The 21941-nt window shown below is 32.5% G+C and overlaps 1 protein-coding gene across 3 annotated transcripts in view; it reads left to right on the forward strand.

Annotated features, from left to right (window-relative positions):
• TRAPPC12 (trafficking protein particle complex subunit 12) overlaps positions 1 to 21941 on the forward strand; it is a 140627-nt gene that overhangs the window by 42310 nt on the left and 76376 nt on the right. For all 3 annotated transcript variants that reach the window (XM_074288047.1, XM_074288048.1, XM_074288049.1), the window contains 2 exons: positions 12505 to 12618; positions 14713 to 14851. In XM_074288047.1, coding sequence (XP_074144148.1) covers positions 12505 to 12618; positions 14713 to 14851 — 253 coding nt within the window. The remainder of the gene's footprint in view (positions 1 to 12504; positions 12619 to 14712; positions 14852 to 21941) is intronic.

Raw genomic sequence — 21941 nt, forward strand, 5'->3', positions numbered from 1 at the left:
AGCATAATCTTGTGGCTGTATACGATATACTCTTGGTTCTGCTAACTTCACTTAGTATGAGTTCAATGTAAGTCTCAGTAGTCCTTTCTGAAATCATCCTGTTGATCATTTCTTATAGAACAATAATACTTTAACTTATTCAGCCATTCCCCAACTGATGGACATCCTTTCAATTTCCATTTCCTTGCTACTACAAAAAGGGCTGCCATAAACATTTTTGCACATACGAATCATTTTCCCTTTTTAATGAATTCTTTGGAATACCAGCCCAGTAGAAATATTGCTGGATCGAAGGGTATGCACATTTTGATAGCCCTTTGGGCATAGTCAAATGCCTCTCCAGAATGGTTGGATCATTTCACAACTCCATCAAAAATAGTGTCCCAGTTTTCCCACATCTCCTCCAACATTTATCATTATGTTTTCCTGTCATTTTAGTCAATCTGATCATTTTCTTAATTGGAGACCATATTTCCTTGTCTAGGTTTGACTAGGTTGCTTGTTGTTGATATGAATTAGAAGCATTCTGTTAATTTTGTCATGATTTCTACAGCAAATCATATAAGTATTTTCAATTCAAAAGAATTCTACTACTAATACTACTACTAATAAATGGTGACTGGAACTTAAAGAATTTAGCTTCTTTATGATTTTTTTCAAGTGAATCATAATAAGGCTTTTAAACTTACTTCACCTACACCTTCTAACTTAAAACTGTTATAAGAAGGAAATTTGAGGAACTCAAATGAACAGAAAGGAAATTGCTATAGAAATAAAAACTTATTAAAGTACTTTACTGAAATACTTTTAAAGTGTTTGCATTCTTTACTATTGTGTGTAATGATGCAAAAGAAAGCACATTTACTTAGCAGCCTCTGCTATTTTGTCTGCTGAGCATGTTTTCCAGTAGATTGCCCAGGTAAAGAAAAAGGATATTTAACCCTTTGGTGTTAGAATTTGCAAATGAAGATATTTGCCCCAGGAGAGAAATATTATAGTAGAATGAGTCTTAGAATAAAAAAGAAGCAAAATACTTTGATTCTAGTCTCAGCCTCTACCTAAATGAGTCACCTTTCATTCCCTTGGCCTCAGTTTTCTCGTCTGTAAAATAAAAGTGTTAGAAAATGACAACATAAGGTTAGTGGTCTTTGAGTTTTCTGCCAGATCTAAAGTTTATGACTACTCTCCAATGATTCAAGATGTTTTTGAGAATTAGACTAGTTTAAAGACTACATTCCAGCTATGATCTAATCAATATTAATCAGATGGGAAATTGCATAGCTTAACGCTGGCACATTTAGTCAACAATGGCAATTATGCAAGTAAATATTTTGTGTTCTGGTATATGTGGAAAAAATGATATTATAAGACACTGCAATAGGGGAAGACAAATCACAAATTTCTTTTTAATAAAAATGAATAATTAAGATGGTAGTTTCCTACTTTGTTTTTAATAGCATGATGATTTGGTATCAGATCTAAATACATTTAGATAAGAACTAGCAACTTTTAGAATCTATTTTATTAGTATTAATCTTTTATAAAACACCTCATATTTCCAAAATGCTAAGGAATAATAGTTTTTTATATTTGTGTGTATTAGCAATATTTCTAAAAGTTGATATGATGTACTTAACAAAACATAGGAAAATCAATGACCACTTTTTTTCTATTTGTATGTTTCTTTACCCAAATAAGGTTGCCCTTGAAGTTTGTAAAATATATAAGTTGAATTTTCTGAGAGCTGAACAAGAATTTAGTAAATGCCCACTGTGTTCAAGGAAGTATGGTATTTTCTTGGTATATAAAGACCAAAGCAAAATCATTTGTACCCTTAAAGAGCATACAACCTCCTGAATGGATTAGGTCACAACTCTGCCAGCAATAATTAATATACCTGGCTTCCCAAAGCCCTTCCAATCAATATTGCTACGCAGAGAGATTTTACATTTTATCCTTAAGGCCAATAAAGCTAACTTGAATAAGAAAATCACATAGTCCCTGTTTTGTAAGAGCTCATTTGTGGGAAGTAAAATGTATGAGAGTTTGGCTTCAGGATGAACAAAAAGGCTAATGTATGTGCTCGATCCTGAGGATTTACAAGGACAGACCCAAAACATGGGATCTGACCTCAGGATGCTTAGAATCAAATGGAAAACATGCAGACAACTATATATACACACAGCAGGTAGGTAAAATAGGAGGCAATCTCAAAGAAAAGGTACTAGCAGTGGTGAGTGGGGGAAATACAAGTACCTCTTTTTAATCTGAGAAATTTAATCTGAGTCTTGAGGGAAGTCAAGAGACAGAGGTGAGGAAAGAGAACATTTCAGGGTTGGGAAAGAATGGGTTCTGTTACGGATTTATAGAGCTTAAAATACTTATGACACATCCAGATAAAAATGGTTGGTAGGTAATTGGTGATGTAGAACTGAAGCTTAGCAAAATACTGGAAACTAGATATGTAGATCTTGAAGTTATCAACCTGGAAATGTTATATGAAATCATAAGAGTGGAATTTCACCAATTGGCTACAAAAAGACAACAAAAAAAGTTTTTGTATATTTAGACAGGCAGCTGGTGACACTATGGATAAAACACTATAATAGAGTCAGGAATTAAAATCTAGTCTCATATACTATCTTATGTGACTCTGGGCAAGTCATCTGATCTCTGTGAGGCTTAGTTTTCTTAACTGTAAAATGGGCATAATAATACCTACTTGACAAAGTTGTTGTAAGGATCAAGTGAGATAATATTTATAAAAAATGCTTTTCAATCTTCCTTCTTTCATTTCAACTCCTGATGCATCTCGCTGTTTTTCCGCTGTCTGTCCAAAATTAAATAGCAATAACAATAATAAATTACATAAAATGTTGATTGACTAAACTTAGTGGATTACCCATTCTACTAGATAATCTATCTTGATAATATGTTTTAAGATTAAAGCTAAAAGAGACCTCAGAATAGCTAATATACACATGATTTTACAGATGAGGAAACAGGTCCTCAGAAGCTAAGTAACTTGCTTAAGATATTCTTTGTCCATTTGTCTGTGTGGATTGTTAGTAGTCATTTATCTGACTGAGAAGACTCTCTAATGTAGTCCTTGATGCCTTCTCTACTATGAGATCCACAAAGAGAGCAGTTTTTGGGCGACCTCACCATCTATTAAAAAAAAATCCTTTTCCATCCATATCCCATATAGCTTGTCCTCTGTCAATTGGCAAGTATTTTTCTCCTTGTTTTATAGTGATAATCACAGGATTATTCAATAGTTCTTTCTGTGATTGTATCTATAACAGAATTTTGTGTCATCTTAATATATGTATTAGATACCTTATTTGATGAAATCTTTCAAGGCTTCATTTTGCTGTACTCTAGATCAAATATTTTTAAATAATCATTAAATAACAAATTGAAGGAAATCTTATATTTCTGTACTTAAAGTGAATGGCACAACTAAGGATGTGATCTGCTATAGAAAATGGTTTCTAAAAATTTAATTATTATTCCCTCTTCATTTTTCTTTCAGATCATACTTAACATACCCAAAACTGAACTCATTATCTTTTATCCCTAAACTCTCCTCTCTTCCAAACTTCCCAGTTTCTATCAAAGGCATTATCCTTTTTCCAGTCATCTAGCTTTGTAACTCCAGAAATATTCTCAGTTCATCACTCAAAACTCTATAAAGACAACCAATGACTGAATTTTGTTCTTTTTACCTTTATATCTTCTTTCATATCCAGCTCTTCTCTATTACAAAGCACTCTCCTTAATTTAGGCCCTGATCACCTCTGGCAATAGATTCCTGATTGAGCTCTCTACTTCAAATCTCCCCTCACTCCAATCTGTTCAACACAACTACTCCCAAATTAATTTTTCTTAAATGTAAATTTAACTATGTGATTCCCCTATATAATTCTAATGGTTTCTGATTATCTCTAGTATCAAATATTAAGTGCTCTGTTTAGATTTCAGTCCTTCATAACCATTATTTCATCCTCTTTGGACATTACTCTTCTTCCTGCCTTCTGCAATCTACCTAAATTTATCTCTCTAATGCTCACACAAGATTCCATTTCCTGTCTCCATGCTTTTGCACTGGGCTGTCCCATTCCTGAAATATATCTCCTCCTTACCTTTGCCTCATAGAATTCCTTCTCTTTCTTTTAGATAAAGCTCAGACATCTTTGTCTTCATGAAACCTTTCCTCAATGCCCTTAGTGCCTGTATTCACCTTTAGTCCCATTCTGTTTCTTGTATATCATACTCTTCAATGTTTTTAGGCTGCAGAAGAGGTCTGGAAGAATAAAGAGTGAGAAAAGGCCTTTAGATTTGGCCTTTGAAATATCACTGGTAACTTTGGAGTAGTTTCAGTTAAATGATGAGGTAAGGAAGTCCTAGTCAACAGAGAATTAAGAGAGTAAGAAGAAAGAAAGTAGAAGCCACTGATCATAGAAGGCCTTCAGGAATTTAGAAGGAAAACTATAGGATATGAGCTACTTTATAATTCTTAAATGCTTATACAACCCTATAGAAAATAAGTTATACTCTTTAGGGAAATAATCCTAAGTGACTCAGTAGCTCATTTAATTGTTTTAATAGATGAAGAAATCATAAACAAAAGAAAATAAGGAAAATACATAGATTATCATGGTATTAAAAATATCAAAGTATTGGTAGACTACTTCTGTGAGAGTATTAACTTTTGGTAGAGGAGCTCTTGTTCTATCTGGCAAGTAAGAGCAGAGGAGGAAGGAAGAAAAGAGGGAGGGGTAGTTGGAGAGGGGAAGACAGAGAGGTAGTGGGAAGGAGGGAGGGAAGGAGAGAGAGAATGAGAATGAACAGAACAGAGAATATTCACAAGACTTGAATAACTAATGAAATAACCTCTCTATAGTTCCAAAAAAACTTGAATTTTCTTTACAATAGTAAAAGTAAACAATTGTTTACTGAATAAAAATTTTTTTTTAATTCCTAGAAGAAAGATTTTTTTATTGTTGTATTTTCTTTTAAGTTTTTCTATATTGTGAACAGTATTATGACTTCTGGTGCTAAATCTCTACAAATGTGCACCCAAAGAATAGTTCAGGTAGCACCCATTTGAATACAAGAAAAGGATAAGAAACTTTAAGTTCAAAATTAAAAGGTTTACTACATGTCTCTGTATTCCTCTCTCACCAGCAGCCCAAAATTACAGTCTCTTATCTGCATATTAACTGATATTTTGTAACATATAACCAACAAAAAATGCCAAAGAAGAATAGTAAAATATGTCAGCGAAGAATTAAATGGCAGAAAGAAAAGATAAGCTGATGATTGTGACTAGAATACTTCACTGGTACCTTCCCAATATCAGAAAATAAATCGGGGAAGGACTCCAGCATATTGAATGGACCCTCATGTTGAACTTTAGGGAAGATGTGGATAAAAGTCACCCTTAATGAGCTGCTATAGATGCGTTATGGTCTTCATGGTTAGAAAGAACTCTGTTATTTGAGAAATTAAATTATTATGTATCTTTTTTTTTTTTTAAGTTTTTATAAGACAATATTCAATACATTTGTGTATGCATATCTAAGGAAGATGACCTTTCATAGTTAACTTTAAGGTGTTATAAATCTTTTTTTTTTTTTTTTTTTTCCCTGAGGCTGGGGTTAAGTGACTTGCCCAGGGTCACACAGCAAGGAAGTGTTAAGTGTCTGAGACCAGATTTGAACTCGGGTCCTCCTGAATTCAGGGCTGGTGCTCTATCCACTATGCCACCTAACTGCCCCAATGTGTTTTAAATCTTTAGGGGTCTGGAAAAAATAATTGCTGAGTATCTGAGATAACAGTTATAGTTTTGCATGACAAATTGAAAAAATAAAACTGCTTTCAACTTACCTTGGAACTGAAGATGGGAGGAGAAATAAAAATGGAGACAATAATTTTTTTTTTTTTTTTTTTTTTTTTATTGCTAACTGCTGCTGAGAAGGAAAAAAGAAGAATCCTGATAATCTGGATAGACTTTTGATAAATTTAGAAGGAAAATTATTGCCTTTCACTAAAATAATACATTAGTTTAGCTGAAAGCATTAGCTAATCTTGAAACTTCAAGTGACAGATTGTACAATTTTTGTCCAAGAATAGAGAACAGCATAGAAAGAGCATCAGCGAAGCAGTCTGCAGATCAACCTGTCTGCAGCAGAGACACTATGCCTGATGAGGTATTGGTCTGCATCGCCTCAGCTGAGCAGTGCAAATTCCCATGGAATTTGTGCTTAGTAAATTGTATAGACAATTCCTGAGATTAAAAGAGGATATTGAATTTCTAAAGTTTTGAGTTACCTTGGTCACATGATTCTTCACACATATACCTTGCTACCTTGGGATTTAAAGTATGTTCCCATTCTCCCCATAGATATTATGTGTATTGGTAGTAGAGGGTGGTTTGTTATGTAAATAATGTATTTGTTTTGCATTTTCAGTAAATGTTTTAATTAATATTAGTTAACCATTAATGGCTGATTTGTTCGTGGGAAAAACATCAGTGGAGGCTCATTAGCTACAATTTTAGTTATTCATAAGGGCTTTCCCTAGGATTTTATGAGTTGATCATAAATTTTCCTTCTTTCTGGGAAAAGTCAAGGTTGTGAGTGTTAGATTGGAAGTGTGAAAATACCCTCTCATACTAGGCAAGTAGTATACATTAACTTATCAAAATAAATCTTTTCATTTCTACAAATTCTTATTTATGAATAATAAATATTTTTCAATAGTGGAACAATAACATAACAATGACATGTTATTTGTGTTTTCAAATCAGTGTATTTTCAAGATGATCATTGTATCTCAGTATCATTTTGGGAACTTCAGGTCACATGCCTTTTGTTTAGCCTATACTTTAAACCTTCAGGAAGTAACTTTTGGAAATAATGCCACACAATTTATCAGTTTTTATGTAGACACCACAAAGATGTTCTTCTGGCCTTCAAAGACATTTTTCTTTGGGAAGGGTGATGTTTGATAGGTTAGCTTATTACATCTGCATAATCAATTATAATACCATAAAGAGTTGTTAATTATTATTTGTTTTCCTTACCTTGCTTGATGACCCCCTATTCTTTTCAGGTATGGATTGGACTATACAATTTCAGGAGGTTTCTTTCAACTCTTTTGAGATTTTGTGGCTATGTGTGTAAACCTGTTAAAAAGATGAGATAGATAAGTCTGCTAATTAAAAAATGATATGAGTAATTATATAATTCTACTAAAAAGTTCTGCTAACTCAGTCTGCTTTGTTATAGAGTCTAATAAGTTAATGTGACATGTGCCTATCTATGTTTAGAAATAAATGGAGTACAATTTTGGACTAGTCTCTAGAATGACCCAAGGAAATGATAATGCTCTCTTGCTTGTTTTCTTCCTTCTTTATCTGATCCTTATTTATATTCCTAGGTTTAACATAAAATTTTAGTTTCATGGGGCAAGAAAGAAGCTAATGGCCAGCAATAATGCTGGTTGTAGCATATTTTGAATGGTCCTCATGGTTGGTGGGAAGTTTGTTAGAAGACATATGCTCTAAATTAGACCTTTGAAGACTGTTGTGACTTTGGAGAGAAAAATCATCCCATCATTAGGAGAAAAGGAAGGAGAAGTATGGGCCTCAAGATTAATTCCACAGTAAATTAGGCCAACTTCTTAATAATCTTCATGAGGTTGAATTTATTACCTGTCCACTGTCTGGCTAGGCACCCTTGGCTAGTTTCTTTTGCAGGTGAGAAAACAGATGGAAATTACATGAAGTTAAATGGCTTATCCTTAATTTCTGGACAATTCCTAAGAGAGAATTTCTCTTATGTGTATTTCTTTTATGTACTTATATGTTTATTTGTATTTCATTTATTTGAGAATACAGCTTATCTCCTTTATAACATAAGTTCCTTGAGGTCAAGAAACATCTCTTCTGTATCTCTTCTAAAATAACACCTTAAAGTAATAGTGGGTATTAACAAATGCTTAACTGGGAAATCAATTGGAAGATGAACTATTAAAGAGATCTTAGTGAGTTACAAATGCTAAATATACATAAGGTCTCAGGAAAAAAAAAACATTTGTATAGTTACAAATATAGTAATTTCTCCTATAACACTTGTTTGAAAATGCAAAGTTGTTCCAACATTGTATGTTGGAACATCCAACATCATATGTTAAAAACAATTTCAGCAAAACAAAAATTTTGGTTTGCTTAATGAGGATTTGTTGGGGAAACACTAAGAACAGAAAACTGCATTACTTTACAATAACTTAGTAACTGCAAACCTTCTGATACCCACTTCTACAAGCAAGCGTCTTTTTCAAAGTAAAGTGCCATATTTATTGGCAATTGGGACTGTGAGCATTCGAGGGCCAATCTATCTTTTGTTTTTCACCCCTTTCTTATCTTTCCACTGATCTTCCATCATCAATCTCAGGGTTGTGGCCTACTGAAGTCATCCTCTTGCCCACAACTTTTAATTTTGCCAAGCCCATGCCACATGTACTCAGGATACAGACTGAATAGCTGCCAGAGGCTATGGATTACCATTACTACTTATTGTAGTCTTTATATATGTCTTAACCATTTAACCCTGAGGATCTGGGGGAAGTGGGAGGTCCTCTACCAACCTGGCATAATGGGATTGGCCTGAGAAGGAGGGAGGCATGCTAGGCTTTGAGAGCACTAAGGAGGGAGGCGTGGTACCTGGAGTCAGCCACCGCCTCTTGGGGCTGTGCCCCACCTCCACATAGGACTCACCTGCGCCTCAGAATCTCTCATCCCTCAGGTCCTCCCACATGCCTTGAACTGCATTCCTTGCTTCTAGAGTCTTTTTAACCCTTATACATAAGAATTGTAGTGTTGTTGTTTTTTTATTGTACCCCCAGAATCTTTATACATATTGAAGGGGAATAATATGAATCAACTTGAAGTTCTGGATTTAGGTTTTTAGGAAGGATATAAGAAATTGGAGGCAGTTTGGTGCCTCAGTGGATAGAGTGTTTGGCCTGGAGTCAGGAAGACCTGAATTCAAATTTTGCCTCAGACACTTACTAGCTGTGTGATCCTGGGCAAGTCACTTAAGCTCTCTTTGCCTTAATCTACTAAAGAAGAAAATGACAAACCATTCTAGTATATTTGCCAAGAAAATATTGTCATGCTTTAGTCCACAGAATCATGAAGAATCAGACACAACTAAGTAACTGAATAACAAATTGGAATAATTCTAGAGCAGGGCTTCTTAACCTGGGGTCCATAGACCCATAAGACATCTATGGATAGATTTTAGGGTGTTTGTGAAATTGGAGGAGGAAAAAAAAGATTAAAACTGAGACTAATAGGTAGAAATTTCAGATGGGCAGATTTTTGGTTCTGTGTAGGAAAAGATTTGATAAGAAGCAGAACTGTACAAAAGTTGATTGGGGTAGGTGGCTTAGTGGATAGAGCACCAGTCCTGAAGTCAGAAGGACCTGAGTTGAAATCTGGTCTCAAATACTTATACTTCCCAACTGTGCGACCCTGGGCAAGTCATTTAATCCCAATCACCTCAGGGGAAAAAAGTGATTGGGACAACTCATATTTAGTTACTCATTGCTGAAGATCTTACGTGATTTCTTATTAATGTTGTAAATGAGATTTCTGCTTAGTTATAAACTAGGTAATATCTGAGAAGCCTTCCAGTTCTAAAATCTGTGATCCTAAGATGTTCGATCCTGTGATCCCTACTACTCTGCATATATCCCAAGGAGGTCAATGATTTTTTTTTTAAAGATCCCATAAATACCACAATATTTATAGTAGCACTTTTTGTAGAAAGAAACAACTGGAAACAATAATGTATCTCTGCAGAATTAGGCAACAAATTTGCCTTCCTTCATATTTAACTTTTTAAAAAATATGAAAAAACAAATTACTTTTACAAGTTACTTTTATAAAGTTTTAATTCCAAAAAATGCAAATACAAATTAATTTCTGCTTTGCATCTACTTGTTATAAGTTAAATTTAAACTTGGATTTCAGCTCCAAATCTTCACTTAACTTAGACTTTCCATTTCAACAAACATTCTTAATCACCCATTATATGCGAGCTTATTATTGTATTCAAGTATACTTGAATGTATACTTTGGGGTCTCTATGTTGATCCCCAAAGATCTGCCAGATAAGTTACTTTTTTTTTCCCCTGAGGCTATTGCGGTTAAGTGACTTGCCCAGAGCCATACACCTAGGAAGGATTAAGTGTCTGAGGTCAAATTTGAATTCAGGTCCTCCCGAGTTCAAGGCTGGTATTCTATCCACTGCACCATCTAGCTGCCCCAGCTAAGTTACTTTTAAGAGGAAGGAAGACTTGAACGTTTTATTAATGTAGCTAGCCATGATCTCCTTCTTTTAAGCATTTTTTCCATTGTTTTTAGTTATATCTCAGGTCAAGTGGAACAAAATTAATACTGTTTTTGCACAAAATAGCTCTCACTTCCTTCCTAAGTCTTCTCTTTTGCCTGGTTAAACATCTCCATTTCCTTCTGCTGATTTTCATATGGTCTTTGCTATCCTGTCGACGTCCTTCTTAAAAGCCGTACTTTTAAGTACACAAAACTGAACACAATACTTTAGCTATGATCTGAATAAGTCAGCATAGAGGAGGACCAAACTTTTTTCCACATATTACATCCTTCTTAATGCAGTCTAAAGTTATGTTAGCTTTTTTTGAGGTGTCCATATCAAAATTTTGTCTCATCTGGAACTTACAATCTATTAAAAACCCATATCATCCACAGATTTAAAGGTGAAAAGGACTTCAAAAGTCATCTAGTGCCTTATATAAACTTACAAATAAATAAACTGTTATTTGCTTAAATAATGTAACAAAGCCAAGATTTGAAACCAGGTTGTCTGACTTCAAGTACAGAATATTCTACTTTTATCCTGTTAGAGAAATTTTTGTTTGGCCACGCCTACTCCATCTTATAATTATAAAGTTTATTTTTTAATTGTTGTATGATTTTATATCTATACATATTAAATTGCTTTTTATATCTTGCCCAGTATTTTTAGCTTGCCATCCAACATGTTGTTTCTCCCAGAATCATGTTATCTTCATATTTGAAAAGCATGCCCTCTATTCTTTGATTATATTATAGATTAAAACATGGGCAAATCACTTAACTTTTCAGTATTCAAGACAATTATCTCAGAATATAAGTTGCAGTAGAAAGTACTCACCTGCATTAATAGAGTTTCCTCAACTAGAAGTTGCCTATATATAAAAGAAATTGTACATTCTGTCATTCCTTTTAATTATTTATTCTCATGTTGTTCTTTAAATGTTTTCTGTTGGTTCATATGATTAGCATTTCAGACTGAAAATAGTTGTATGTATTTGTTTGGTTCATATGGTTAGGATTTCAGACTGAGAACAATTATGGATATTTATGTTATATTTATGATATATTTTTCTTACACATTAGTCATTGAAAATTTCTTTTTGACCAATCTACTTCATAACAGAATATTTACCTTCATTTAAGAGGATAAATTAAAGAATAGTAAAATAAAATGTTTAATATTATAATTTTAAAAATCACTAAATTAATATACATAGTATATATATATATATATATATATATATATATATATATATATATAGAATTAACGAATACTATAAATTACAGGATTTTTAAAATGCAGTTTGGTATTTTCAAGTTTAGTATACATACCAACTCAAAGCCTGATAGAAATATTTCCTAATAATAGGATTACTTTAATGATAATATTAATCATGTTTTAAATAATATGTGATTTTTTTATGTAAATGAATGCTTCTAAAGTATTTTATAATAAAGTCATTAAGTATTAACACTTATGTTCTCTAAAGTAATTTAGACATTCTCTTAAATTTACTTCATTTATATGCTTAGATTCTTTATATAGCAAGAATAATTGAAAATAATCTCAGATCTTTGAAGCATCAAGCAGTGTATTTGAATATATATATATCAGCTTTTATTTGTGGAAAAAATGATTTAGTGTTGGCATTAAAAATAAGTCCATTTAACTTTTGGTTATTTCCACAGCTTTTATGCATATAAAAACTTAGGCTTGTTCAACATATTAACATATTTTAATATCAGCTTATTTTAAATGGCAAAAATATACGCAGTTAAAATTAGATATTTTTATACTATTACTAAAATGAAAGAATGAAATTGGAAAATCCTCATAAGGATTGTATACTTATTTGTATAGACTTTATTATTTTAGTGATCTGATCATCTTAAACTGTCTCTCATGCTTGGCTTCTCTTTTTGCCTAATTACACGTGCAGCTTTGACAAATGGCATTCTCTGTTTTACTGGCCAGCTTTACTGACCTTGTCATTATTACTAATGACTTTATGCAGGAGCTTCAAGCAAAGTAAGCAGCTGTGCATTTCAGTGATTTCATTTGTTTATTATTTATTCTATTTTTAAAAAATAAACAGAATAGCAAAAACTGGAGGGCAGCAGTTGACCTGTGTGGACGACTTCTTACAGCCCATGGTCAAGGCTATGGCAAAAGTGGGCTACCTACCAGTCATACAACAGATTCTCTGCAGGTACAAATTCCATTGGTTTATTCCACTGTTTCTCTTAAAAAGTTATGTAGCTGGGGAAGTAGGGCTAGAGGAATATTTGGAGTTGGGGGTCACAGAAGTGACAACTGCAGTTCATATCCATACTGATGTATAACATTTATATTACCACAACTATCTAAAAGTTCTTTTGAATTCTTGTAATTATTGTAACTTTTGTGAATGATTTATGTCAACAACTTATTCAAAGTACCATAACTTCTAAAAGGAAGTGATACCAACGATTTCTTCAGTGAGATTATAGCATATACCCACTATAGATGTGTGAACATTATAATTTTTCCTTTTAGTGAATCTGTTATTCCATCAGTGTGGGGTGGTTCCTTTTATGGGTTTAAATCAACTCATCCATATCTCCATGTTTTTTGTAGTTCTTGTCCATGGCTTTCTATAAATCTATTCAATACACTTGAGGCCTTTTTCTAGTATTTTTAATATCTGTATCATTATGAAGGGGGGGGGGAAGATCATTCTATTTTGAATGTCCTAAATTAATGTCTGAAGTTTGCTTCCTATTTTCTTATTTATTACAATTTTATTGTCCAGTCATGATTAGCATGAAAATGGCTTACTCAGAGGAAAACTCAGATAAGACCTATTCATTACCACATAATATTATTGATCTAAATATAGAACCTACTTTTTCCCCAAAAACAGTTGTATATAACTCCAAGGGAAATTTATAGAGGTACTATTAGAGTCCCTCAAGCAAGAGTGTTCACACTTTGTCCCACTATTTTCCCTCACTATTCAGTGAAGTGGATGTTTCCCGTTTGTAAATCTTTTACATAGAAATAAAGACAGGGATAGTAGATTACATATGATAGTTATAACCTGTATAACTGACCCAGGAATAGAATGGAAAAAATGCAAGAGAACAGTTGAAAGTAATTATATTGTCAAACTTCTCAATCATAAAATGTTTGTTTGTTTATATTTAAGAGCTCAACCTTTCTCTTTTTCCAAAATGAGGTAGGATTGTGGATCTCTGAATCAATTTAGATACTGATTGTCCTCCTGGCCTTTATATTTGGGGTGGTCTGACAGGAATTGGGTACAGGTATTAAATACCCTGAACTTTATTAAGCTAATTTTATATTAATGATCTAGTAAACCTGCCATTTTGAAGTTTTATGTCACTTTTTAGTATAAAATATTAGTTTAAAAAACCAAAGATTTAAATATGACCATTTTATAATTTTTGATGAAAAACAGTGATTACACAAGGAACATGTAAGTCAGAAAATATTTATAAATGAAATTCACACTTTTTACTGATTATCTACTTTGTAGATTATTGGTAGCAAATTTTAAAACTCAGATATTCTCCTAGATGAACAGGAAATTTATGTATGTAAATTTTTCTTACACATTAGACATTGAAAATTTCTTCTTGACTAATCTACTTTATAACAGAATATTTACCTTCATTTAAGAGGATAAATTAAAGAACAGTAAAATAAAATGTTTATCATTATAATAAAAAAATCACTAATTCAAATTAATATATATACAATATGTAGTTAGAATTAACGAGTACTATAAATTACAGGATTTTTTTAAATGCAGTTTGGTATTTTCAAATTTAGTATACATAGCAACTCAAAGTCTGATTGAAATATTTCCTAATATTAAGATTATTTTAATTATAATATTAATCAAGAGACAAGAAATGTTCCCCCAGCATTTGACATCACCTTTAACCCCCTGCCAAACTACATCATTTGTTATGCTCATGGGCCACTTACCCATAGTCTTCATTGTTGTGTGCCCAGGAAATGCAAAATAATGTTCATATTGCCTTAATAAGACATTTTTTAAAAAATAAAAGAATGAGCCAATGAAACTTATCATCTCACTAAAATTAACCAGTTCTACATAACTAATAAAATATATTTCTTACTTAAAAAGTTTTATTTGTGTTCTCAGTAGGTGTAAGATATTTTCATGGAGTTGTTTAACACAAACATTCATATGTCATCATTTAGAAAAGATTTATTTAAACTTTTAATCTGTGAAGTAATGACTTTGCATCTTCATTGTCTTCTTCATGTTTAGCTCTGGTTCGTGAGACTGGCCCTGTTAGTGAAACTGAGCCTTTTTCAGAATGCTGAAATGGAATTTGAGCCTTTTGGGAATCTGGACCAGCCTGATCTTTATTATGAGTACTACCCTCATGTGTATCCTGGGCGAAGGGGTAAGGCAAATTCACTATGAACTATGACCATTAAGGGACTATGCTTTGAATTATAAAAAGTCTGACAGATTTTTCTCCTTTAAGTCACTAACTCCATAAAATGAAATGTGTAAAACTAACCCACCTTACTGATTTAGAGAATGATTTCACTGACAAATTTTGCTTAGGACAAAGCTAGTATGTATGGTCTGAAATAGAAAGTGAAAGAAATTAGAAGCAAAAAGAAGACTAGCTATTCAAGCTGTTGCCATACTTAAGCCATGAGACTGTGGAAAAGAGAGAAGTAGTAAAATCCAAAAGGTGTTGTAGAAGAAACAACATAATTTGTACAAATGTAATATGAACAGAAGAGTCAAAAATAACAAGTTGATGTTCTTGAAACCTTAAGATGTATGTACCATTGTCAGTGATAAGGACATTGGGAAGGTATATTGGCTTAGGATAAATAATGATACTCTTACCGCAAGGAAAATTAGAAATCAACATTATCAGTGTAAAATTAAAATAATTTACATGAATTGGCAATTGAAATCCCAATAGTGGGTAAGCCATCTAAGGGATTTTAGGAGAAAGCAGAGTAGAGATATAATCATTATGGATACTAGAAACTAAAAGATAGAATAAAAGAAAAAAAGAAACCAGCAAGAGACTGAAAAGGTTAGGGAGTTAAAGAGTAGATAGAGAGAAATGATAGTTATTATATCATATATATATATATATATATATATTTATATATATTTATATATATATATATATATATATCGTGACCCTAGATATCTTAGAATCAGCCAGAGTCAGGATAAGCAAAAGTCTTTATTCTTGGTCTTTTGCGGTCTGGTCAGAGGATTAGATCTAGCAATCTCCACATCTCCTTCCTCTCTCTCCACCTCAAAAGAATGATCTTCCTCCTCCTATTCCACCCACTGATTTCTCCTACCTTGCTACATGCCAGACAATGCTAAATTCTTTGAAAAACAAATGTATCACTGGATTATAAACCCCTTTCACATATGTTTCTCCTCTCATCCTCACAATTGTGTAGCAGTGGGTCACAAAGATATTATCATTGTCCTTAGGTAAATACCAAAAATAGAGAAGTAGATTATATTGTCAAATATCTAACCATGAAATATGTCATGGAATCAAGGTTAAAAAGAACTTTAGAGTGCATCCAGTACCACCCATACCAGATAAAGAATGTCCACCATAACATATCCATGCTTGTTTAAATGTCTCCAGTAAAAGACATCTCTACTACTCCCAAAGCATACATACAACTTTATGTAAATCTAATGGTTAAGAAGTTTTCCTTCCATCAGTTATTTGTTTCTTTCCAACTTCTCATTGCTATATAAAAGCTCTCCAGATAATGTGAGAGAATTCTTTGTTCCCCCTAAAGTTTTATCTTCTCTAAGATACATTCACAGTTCCTTTAATTTGATCTCCATATGCCATGCCCTTGAGACCCTTCGTCATGCTTCATCACTTCTGGACATTCTTCATTTTCTCAATGTCCTTCCTTAAATATGACATTCAGAACTGAATAAATTATTTCACATGAGGTTTCATCAGAGCAGGAGCGTTGTCTCCTCCAAACAAATGTTAGAGTTATCAGTGAAGAAACAAGAAATGTTCCCCAAGTTCATGGCATCATCTTTAACCTCCTGCCAACCTACATCATTTGTTATTTTCTGAGTAAGGTATAATGATTCTTTCTGTGGAATCAGAAGGGAATATTAAAGAGAAGGTAGGTTTAAGTAGAATTTCTGAAATATTAATATTGTCTCTTTATTTCAAACTTTACTTGGCAGAGATGGGACAAAGAAGTCCCCCATTTTACAGTGACATGCAGATATCTAGGATTCTGCTATAACTGAGATCAGCTAAATAAATCTCAATACTTTTTTCTAAATCTTTCTTTTCGAATGTTTGTATTTAAATAAGAGTATGAACTCTTATCATAAAGAACAGTATTTTTAATCACATCCTTTCTCTTGAATAACATTATTAAGTTGAAATTATCTTTTCTCACCTATCATTATTCCTAGATAACTCTCCATATTCACTTTCCTAGACTTTTTCTGTAATGTTTTGATGTATAAAATCACAGTGATGCAGTAGATTTTTAGTTATGTAAGGCATAATTATCTAATTTGTGAATTAGCCAATAACCTTGTCCTATTTTCTTGTTTTGCTTGTTGTCTATCTTTGAACTCTTGAGATTCATCTGTAACTAGGAATATTCACCTAATTTCAAGCAATAAAGTTGCATCTACCTGAAAACAGCAGAACACATTAATTTTGTTTCTCTGAGTAACTTTAATAAAAAAAAGTTAATGTATTGAAAGGTTAAAATAATTGGCTGAAGAGAGCTTTTAGGATTACTGTTGGAGTCTAGCTCCTACAGTGAGATGAAGGATAGGACATACCTATTTATGAACTCTTCGAGTTTATTGATCAGAGATATAAATGAGTTAATATTTGTAAAGCACTCTGATGTCTTTAAAGCACTATGTAAAGGCTGCTATTGTTATTACTATTTATTATTACTATTAATAATAGTTTTAAAATGTATGTATATAATACAATAATAATAATAGTCTAAAATGTTTTGGGTTTTTTTTTAATCCATTGCTGATAAATATGTACAAATTTATAGCACCAAAAGACTTCTCTTAATATCATTAATATAGCTTCCCTAATATGCTTGGATAGCTAGCTAGGTGGCATAATGGATTGATCATTTAGGCCTAAGGTCAGGAAGACTCAGCTTTTTGAGTTCAAATCTGGCTTTATCCCCGTTGCCAACTGTGTGACCCTAGGCAAGTCACTTAACCCTTTTTGCCTCAATTCTTCATCTTTAAAATGAGCTGAAGAAGGAAATGGCAAACCATTCTGTAGTATCTTTATAAAAACAAATCAAAACAAAACACAAATGTGGTCATGAAGAGTCAGAAATGACTGAAAACAACAGTTGGTGGAAATGTTCTGAGTTTTTAACTCCATTGAGGTCTCTGAAAATTGAAAATTTAGAATTTTGCATATATTTAAAGCATTTTTTGTTAATTTAATACAGTTGTTTTTATGGTAGACTTTCCAGGGTTTTCTAAGGCTGAAACTACCAATCCATTTTTGAACTAACATCTTCCCACTCTGGGACAATTGTTATCCTATAATTCAAGAACAACATTGTGGGGAGAGGATGGTGAATTTCTGAGGTCTAGTTATTCATCACTATGCCTCTCTTTGTTGCTACCAGAACCTAGTGCTTTACATATATTGGGTACTTTAAATTCTTGTTAACTTAAAAAACAGTGCAGTATTTGTCAGCAGTAAAGTGCAATCTTTGTGAAGAGGAAAATCATAAATATAGTATGGGAATAGCTTTCAAGGGAGATCCATCAAAGTCCTGAATTAAAGAAGAGGAATGCCAATTTTTTTTTTTTAATGTTGAAGAATTTTTTTTCCTAAGGGTGTGCAGATCAGAAAACATGCTTTTGATTTTGCCTGAAACTAAATTGCATTGGGATATGGATAAAGAAAAGATAGTAGCTATGCATCATTAAGCAACTAATTTAAATTGTGAAATAAACATAAATCATACATACATTTTAGTGAAAGTATATTAACATTCATCCACAATAATATGTTGGATGTTTTCTAATTTTTCTTCTCATTTTGTGGTGTAACAAGCATAAACGTAAGATTTTGATTCATTTATTTCATTTCAATTTGCAATATATTAGCAAAGCAAGTCATTAAAATGTACTTTCAGAAAAGACTATAGTGACACAAACAAATAAATTACTTTTATGAATGAGCTTTAATACATTTTATTTAAATATTGTGCATAATTTTACCCATTCAAATATTCATAACAAGAAATGTAATAAATCATATCTTAGAATCATGTCATTTTCCTTATTCTGTAGCCAAGAAAGAAACAGTATTATAGTATTATCTATCCCTCTGACATTTCTAGCAGTTTATATAGTTGCTTCTGACATATTTTTGGCAATTGGAAAAATATAAGCTATAGTAAATTTTTCACCTAGCTACCCATCAGTAGTGGGTGTCTTTTTTTCATTTCTTCTTTTCCTCTTGAAGGATTGATTGACAAGGAAGGATCAATTTAAGACTAGCGCTTTATGTTGCTTTGAATTTGGACAAAAATAATATTTTTTAGAAAATCCTACCTTCTGGTGACTTTGAATGATCTTGTCCCTGGATTTAATTCAAACCTTATTGGGGCCTCAGTTTTTTTCATTCATAAAATTAAAGAAGTTAAAATTAAATTATGATTAAAATACTTTCCTGCCCTAAATTATATTATTCTTTGGTGGTTTTAAGGGAAAAATTTAAAGAAGGAAAAGGCAAAAATGGTACTTAATAGCGTAGGAGCCATTTTCCTTTATTTTCCTCTTTCTGTCTCTTCTCCTCCCCTTTTTCCCCCCTTCCCTTCTTAAACTTTAGGTCCACCAGTGATGTTTTGAGTAATAGGTTGGTATAACATCTTATTTTTGCTTATATGCTGATAAGCATGGAATTGGAAGTAATTTTGTGTGTCCAATTTGCTATTCATAAACTAAGATGAATTTTTAAAGTTTATTGAATCCTTATAGAGAACATTTAAAAAGAATACTTTATTATATTATATATTTGGCCCTTTATGTTTAAACTTAACAAGTGAAATATTTTATCTTTAATTGTCGTAAAACTGCAAAATCTAGGAAATTATTGGCTATACTGATACGGGGTAGATATGTTGTTAGGATTCTTACAAGGTGCTAAGTCACTGGACTTGATAGAGACAATAATTAATCTAATTTAGCATGGTTCATTATAATTGATCTGATCCTACAAGTTGATGTTATGGGCCAGAACTTGAAACAAGGTGCTAAATGGAATTGAGGAGACAGTGGTTAAATCTAGTTTAGCATTGATTTAATCCTACAACAAATAATGGTTTCCTAGTGATATAATGATTGGTATATACTCAGTGTGGGGCATATAAGAAGGAGGTCTCAGGGCTAGCTAGGAAGGAGAAGTCCACTAGAAGCTCATTCAGAGGAAGCTAGAGGCAGAAGCTGGCAGAGGCAAAGGACTAGTGGTAGGAGTTCTCAGGAACCAAGGAGAGAGAGAGACCTCTAAGAAAGCTAACTGGGCCCAGAAAAAGAGACAAGACTTTGAAGGAAACAGTAAAGGATTTGGATTTTAACTCCTGGCTGCATTTAAGGTGATTATTGAATCTGAACTGAATTATTGAACTGAAAAGAAACCTACTCCCAGAGAACATTACACTTTAGAGAAGAATATTACAATATGTGACATAGGTGATAGAGTGCTGACCAAGCTGTAGTTAAAAGATTCAACTTTAAATATATATATATTTTTAATTTTTCTTTTTTTTTTTCCCCCCTGAGGCTGGGGTTAAGTGACTTGCCCAGGGCCACACAGCTAGGAAGTGTTGTGTCTGGGACCAGATTTGAACTTGGGTCCTCCTGAATTCAAGGCTGGTGCTCTATCCACTGTGCCACCTAGCTGCCCCTTTTTAAAAATTTTTTTTTAAATTTTCAATAGTATTTTATTTTCCAAGCACAGGTAGAAATTCATTTTTATAAGACTTTGTATTCCAAATTTTTTCTCTCCCCACTTACTTTTTTCCTCCCCATGACAGCAAGTACTGATCTGATACAGGTTAAATATGTGGAGTTATTTTAAACATATTTTCATATTTGGAAGATTCAACTTGAGTTCAAATCTGGCCTTAGACATATGTTACCCTGGGCAAGTCACATAACTCTGCCTCAGTTCCTCATTTGTAAAATAAGCTGGAGAAGAAAATGGCAAATTACTTTAGCGTCTCAACCAAGAAAATGCCAAATGGAGTCATAAAGAGTCAGTATTGACTGAAAAATGGCTGAACACCACCACACTGGTAGAGGATATTAAAATAATAGAATTAAGATAACTTCTGGAAAACTCTCTGACATCTGGATGTTCAGCTTTGAAAACACTATATTGGGATGGCATACATTTATGAAGGAAAGAAGGAAAAATTGGCATGTGGGTTTTTAGGTTACTTATAAATTTTCTTCCTCTATTTACTTTGAAATAGTTCTTTGTGAATGATTTGTAAATGTACAACCAGAATCCTATTTTAATTGATCTCAGAAGATATCACAGTTATGTCATTCAAATTTCATTTTACAATATAAAGCCATTTTATGTATCATATCTTTTAATAATTACTTATTTATATAAAGATATACAAAACATTTTCACATAAACTTTTATTTTTACATTACCATCCATTGAGTAGTATAAATATTACTCCCTTTTTTTACAAGGAAAATGGAAATCATTAGAGGTCACATGACTTGCTTGCCCAGATTCTCACAAACTATTCCTTTTTTTTTTTTTTTTTTTTTTTTTTTTTTTTGGCTCAAAATTTTAGATAGATGAAAAAGTAGATTTATGAGATTATAGTTGTAAGCATCCTCTCTGTGGCAGTTTTTTGGTAATAACAATATTCTCAGTTTTATACATCTTCCTCTTCAGATGCCCTAAGAAATCGTTCCTTGCTATCCTCAAAACTGAGTCAAATGCAGTGTCAACTTTCTAGTGTCTTATTATCAACTGTTTGTGTATTCCTCAGCTATTTTTCCCACTTTTGCTTTCTGTAGTCCTGGTTCTAAATAAAAGCTAAGTGAAGCACTTTCTGAATAGGTTCTATCAGAAAATAATAAATATATATATATATATATATATATTTATTATCAAACATTAAAAGTTTCTCATCCAAGAAAGTCAACCTAAAATTTTAGAAATTTTATTTTCATTTATTCTTTTTCATTGCTTTTGTTTATATTCACATAGTTTGATTCTTTTTTGGTTCAAAAATCTTGATGATGTTTAATTCATTTCTCTTTTAATTTTTCTGTAGTAGCAGAAACACTGGAAAAACTGCCAAGAAGTATAGATAGACTTTATAGGACTGATTTACTTTGTATAACCTATGCTTCAAAAATACTGTCCCAATTTCCATTTCCACTGATGAGTAAAGTCTGTAGACGCTAGCTACTAACTC

The sequence above is a fragment of the Sminthopsis crassicaudata genome, chromosome 2, assembly GCF_048593235.1.
Source record: "Sminthopsis crassicaudata isolate SCR6 chromosome 2, ASM4859323v1, whole genome shotgun sequence".
Lineage (NCBI taxonomy): Eukaryota > Metazoa > Chordata > Mammalia > Dasyuromorphia > Dasyuridae > Sminthopsis > Sminthopsis crassicaudata.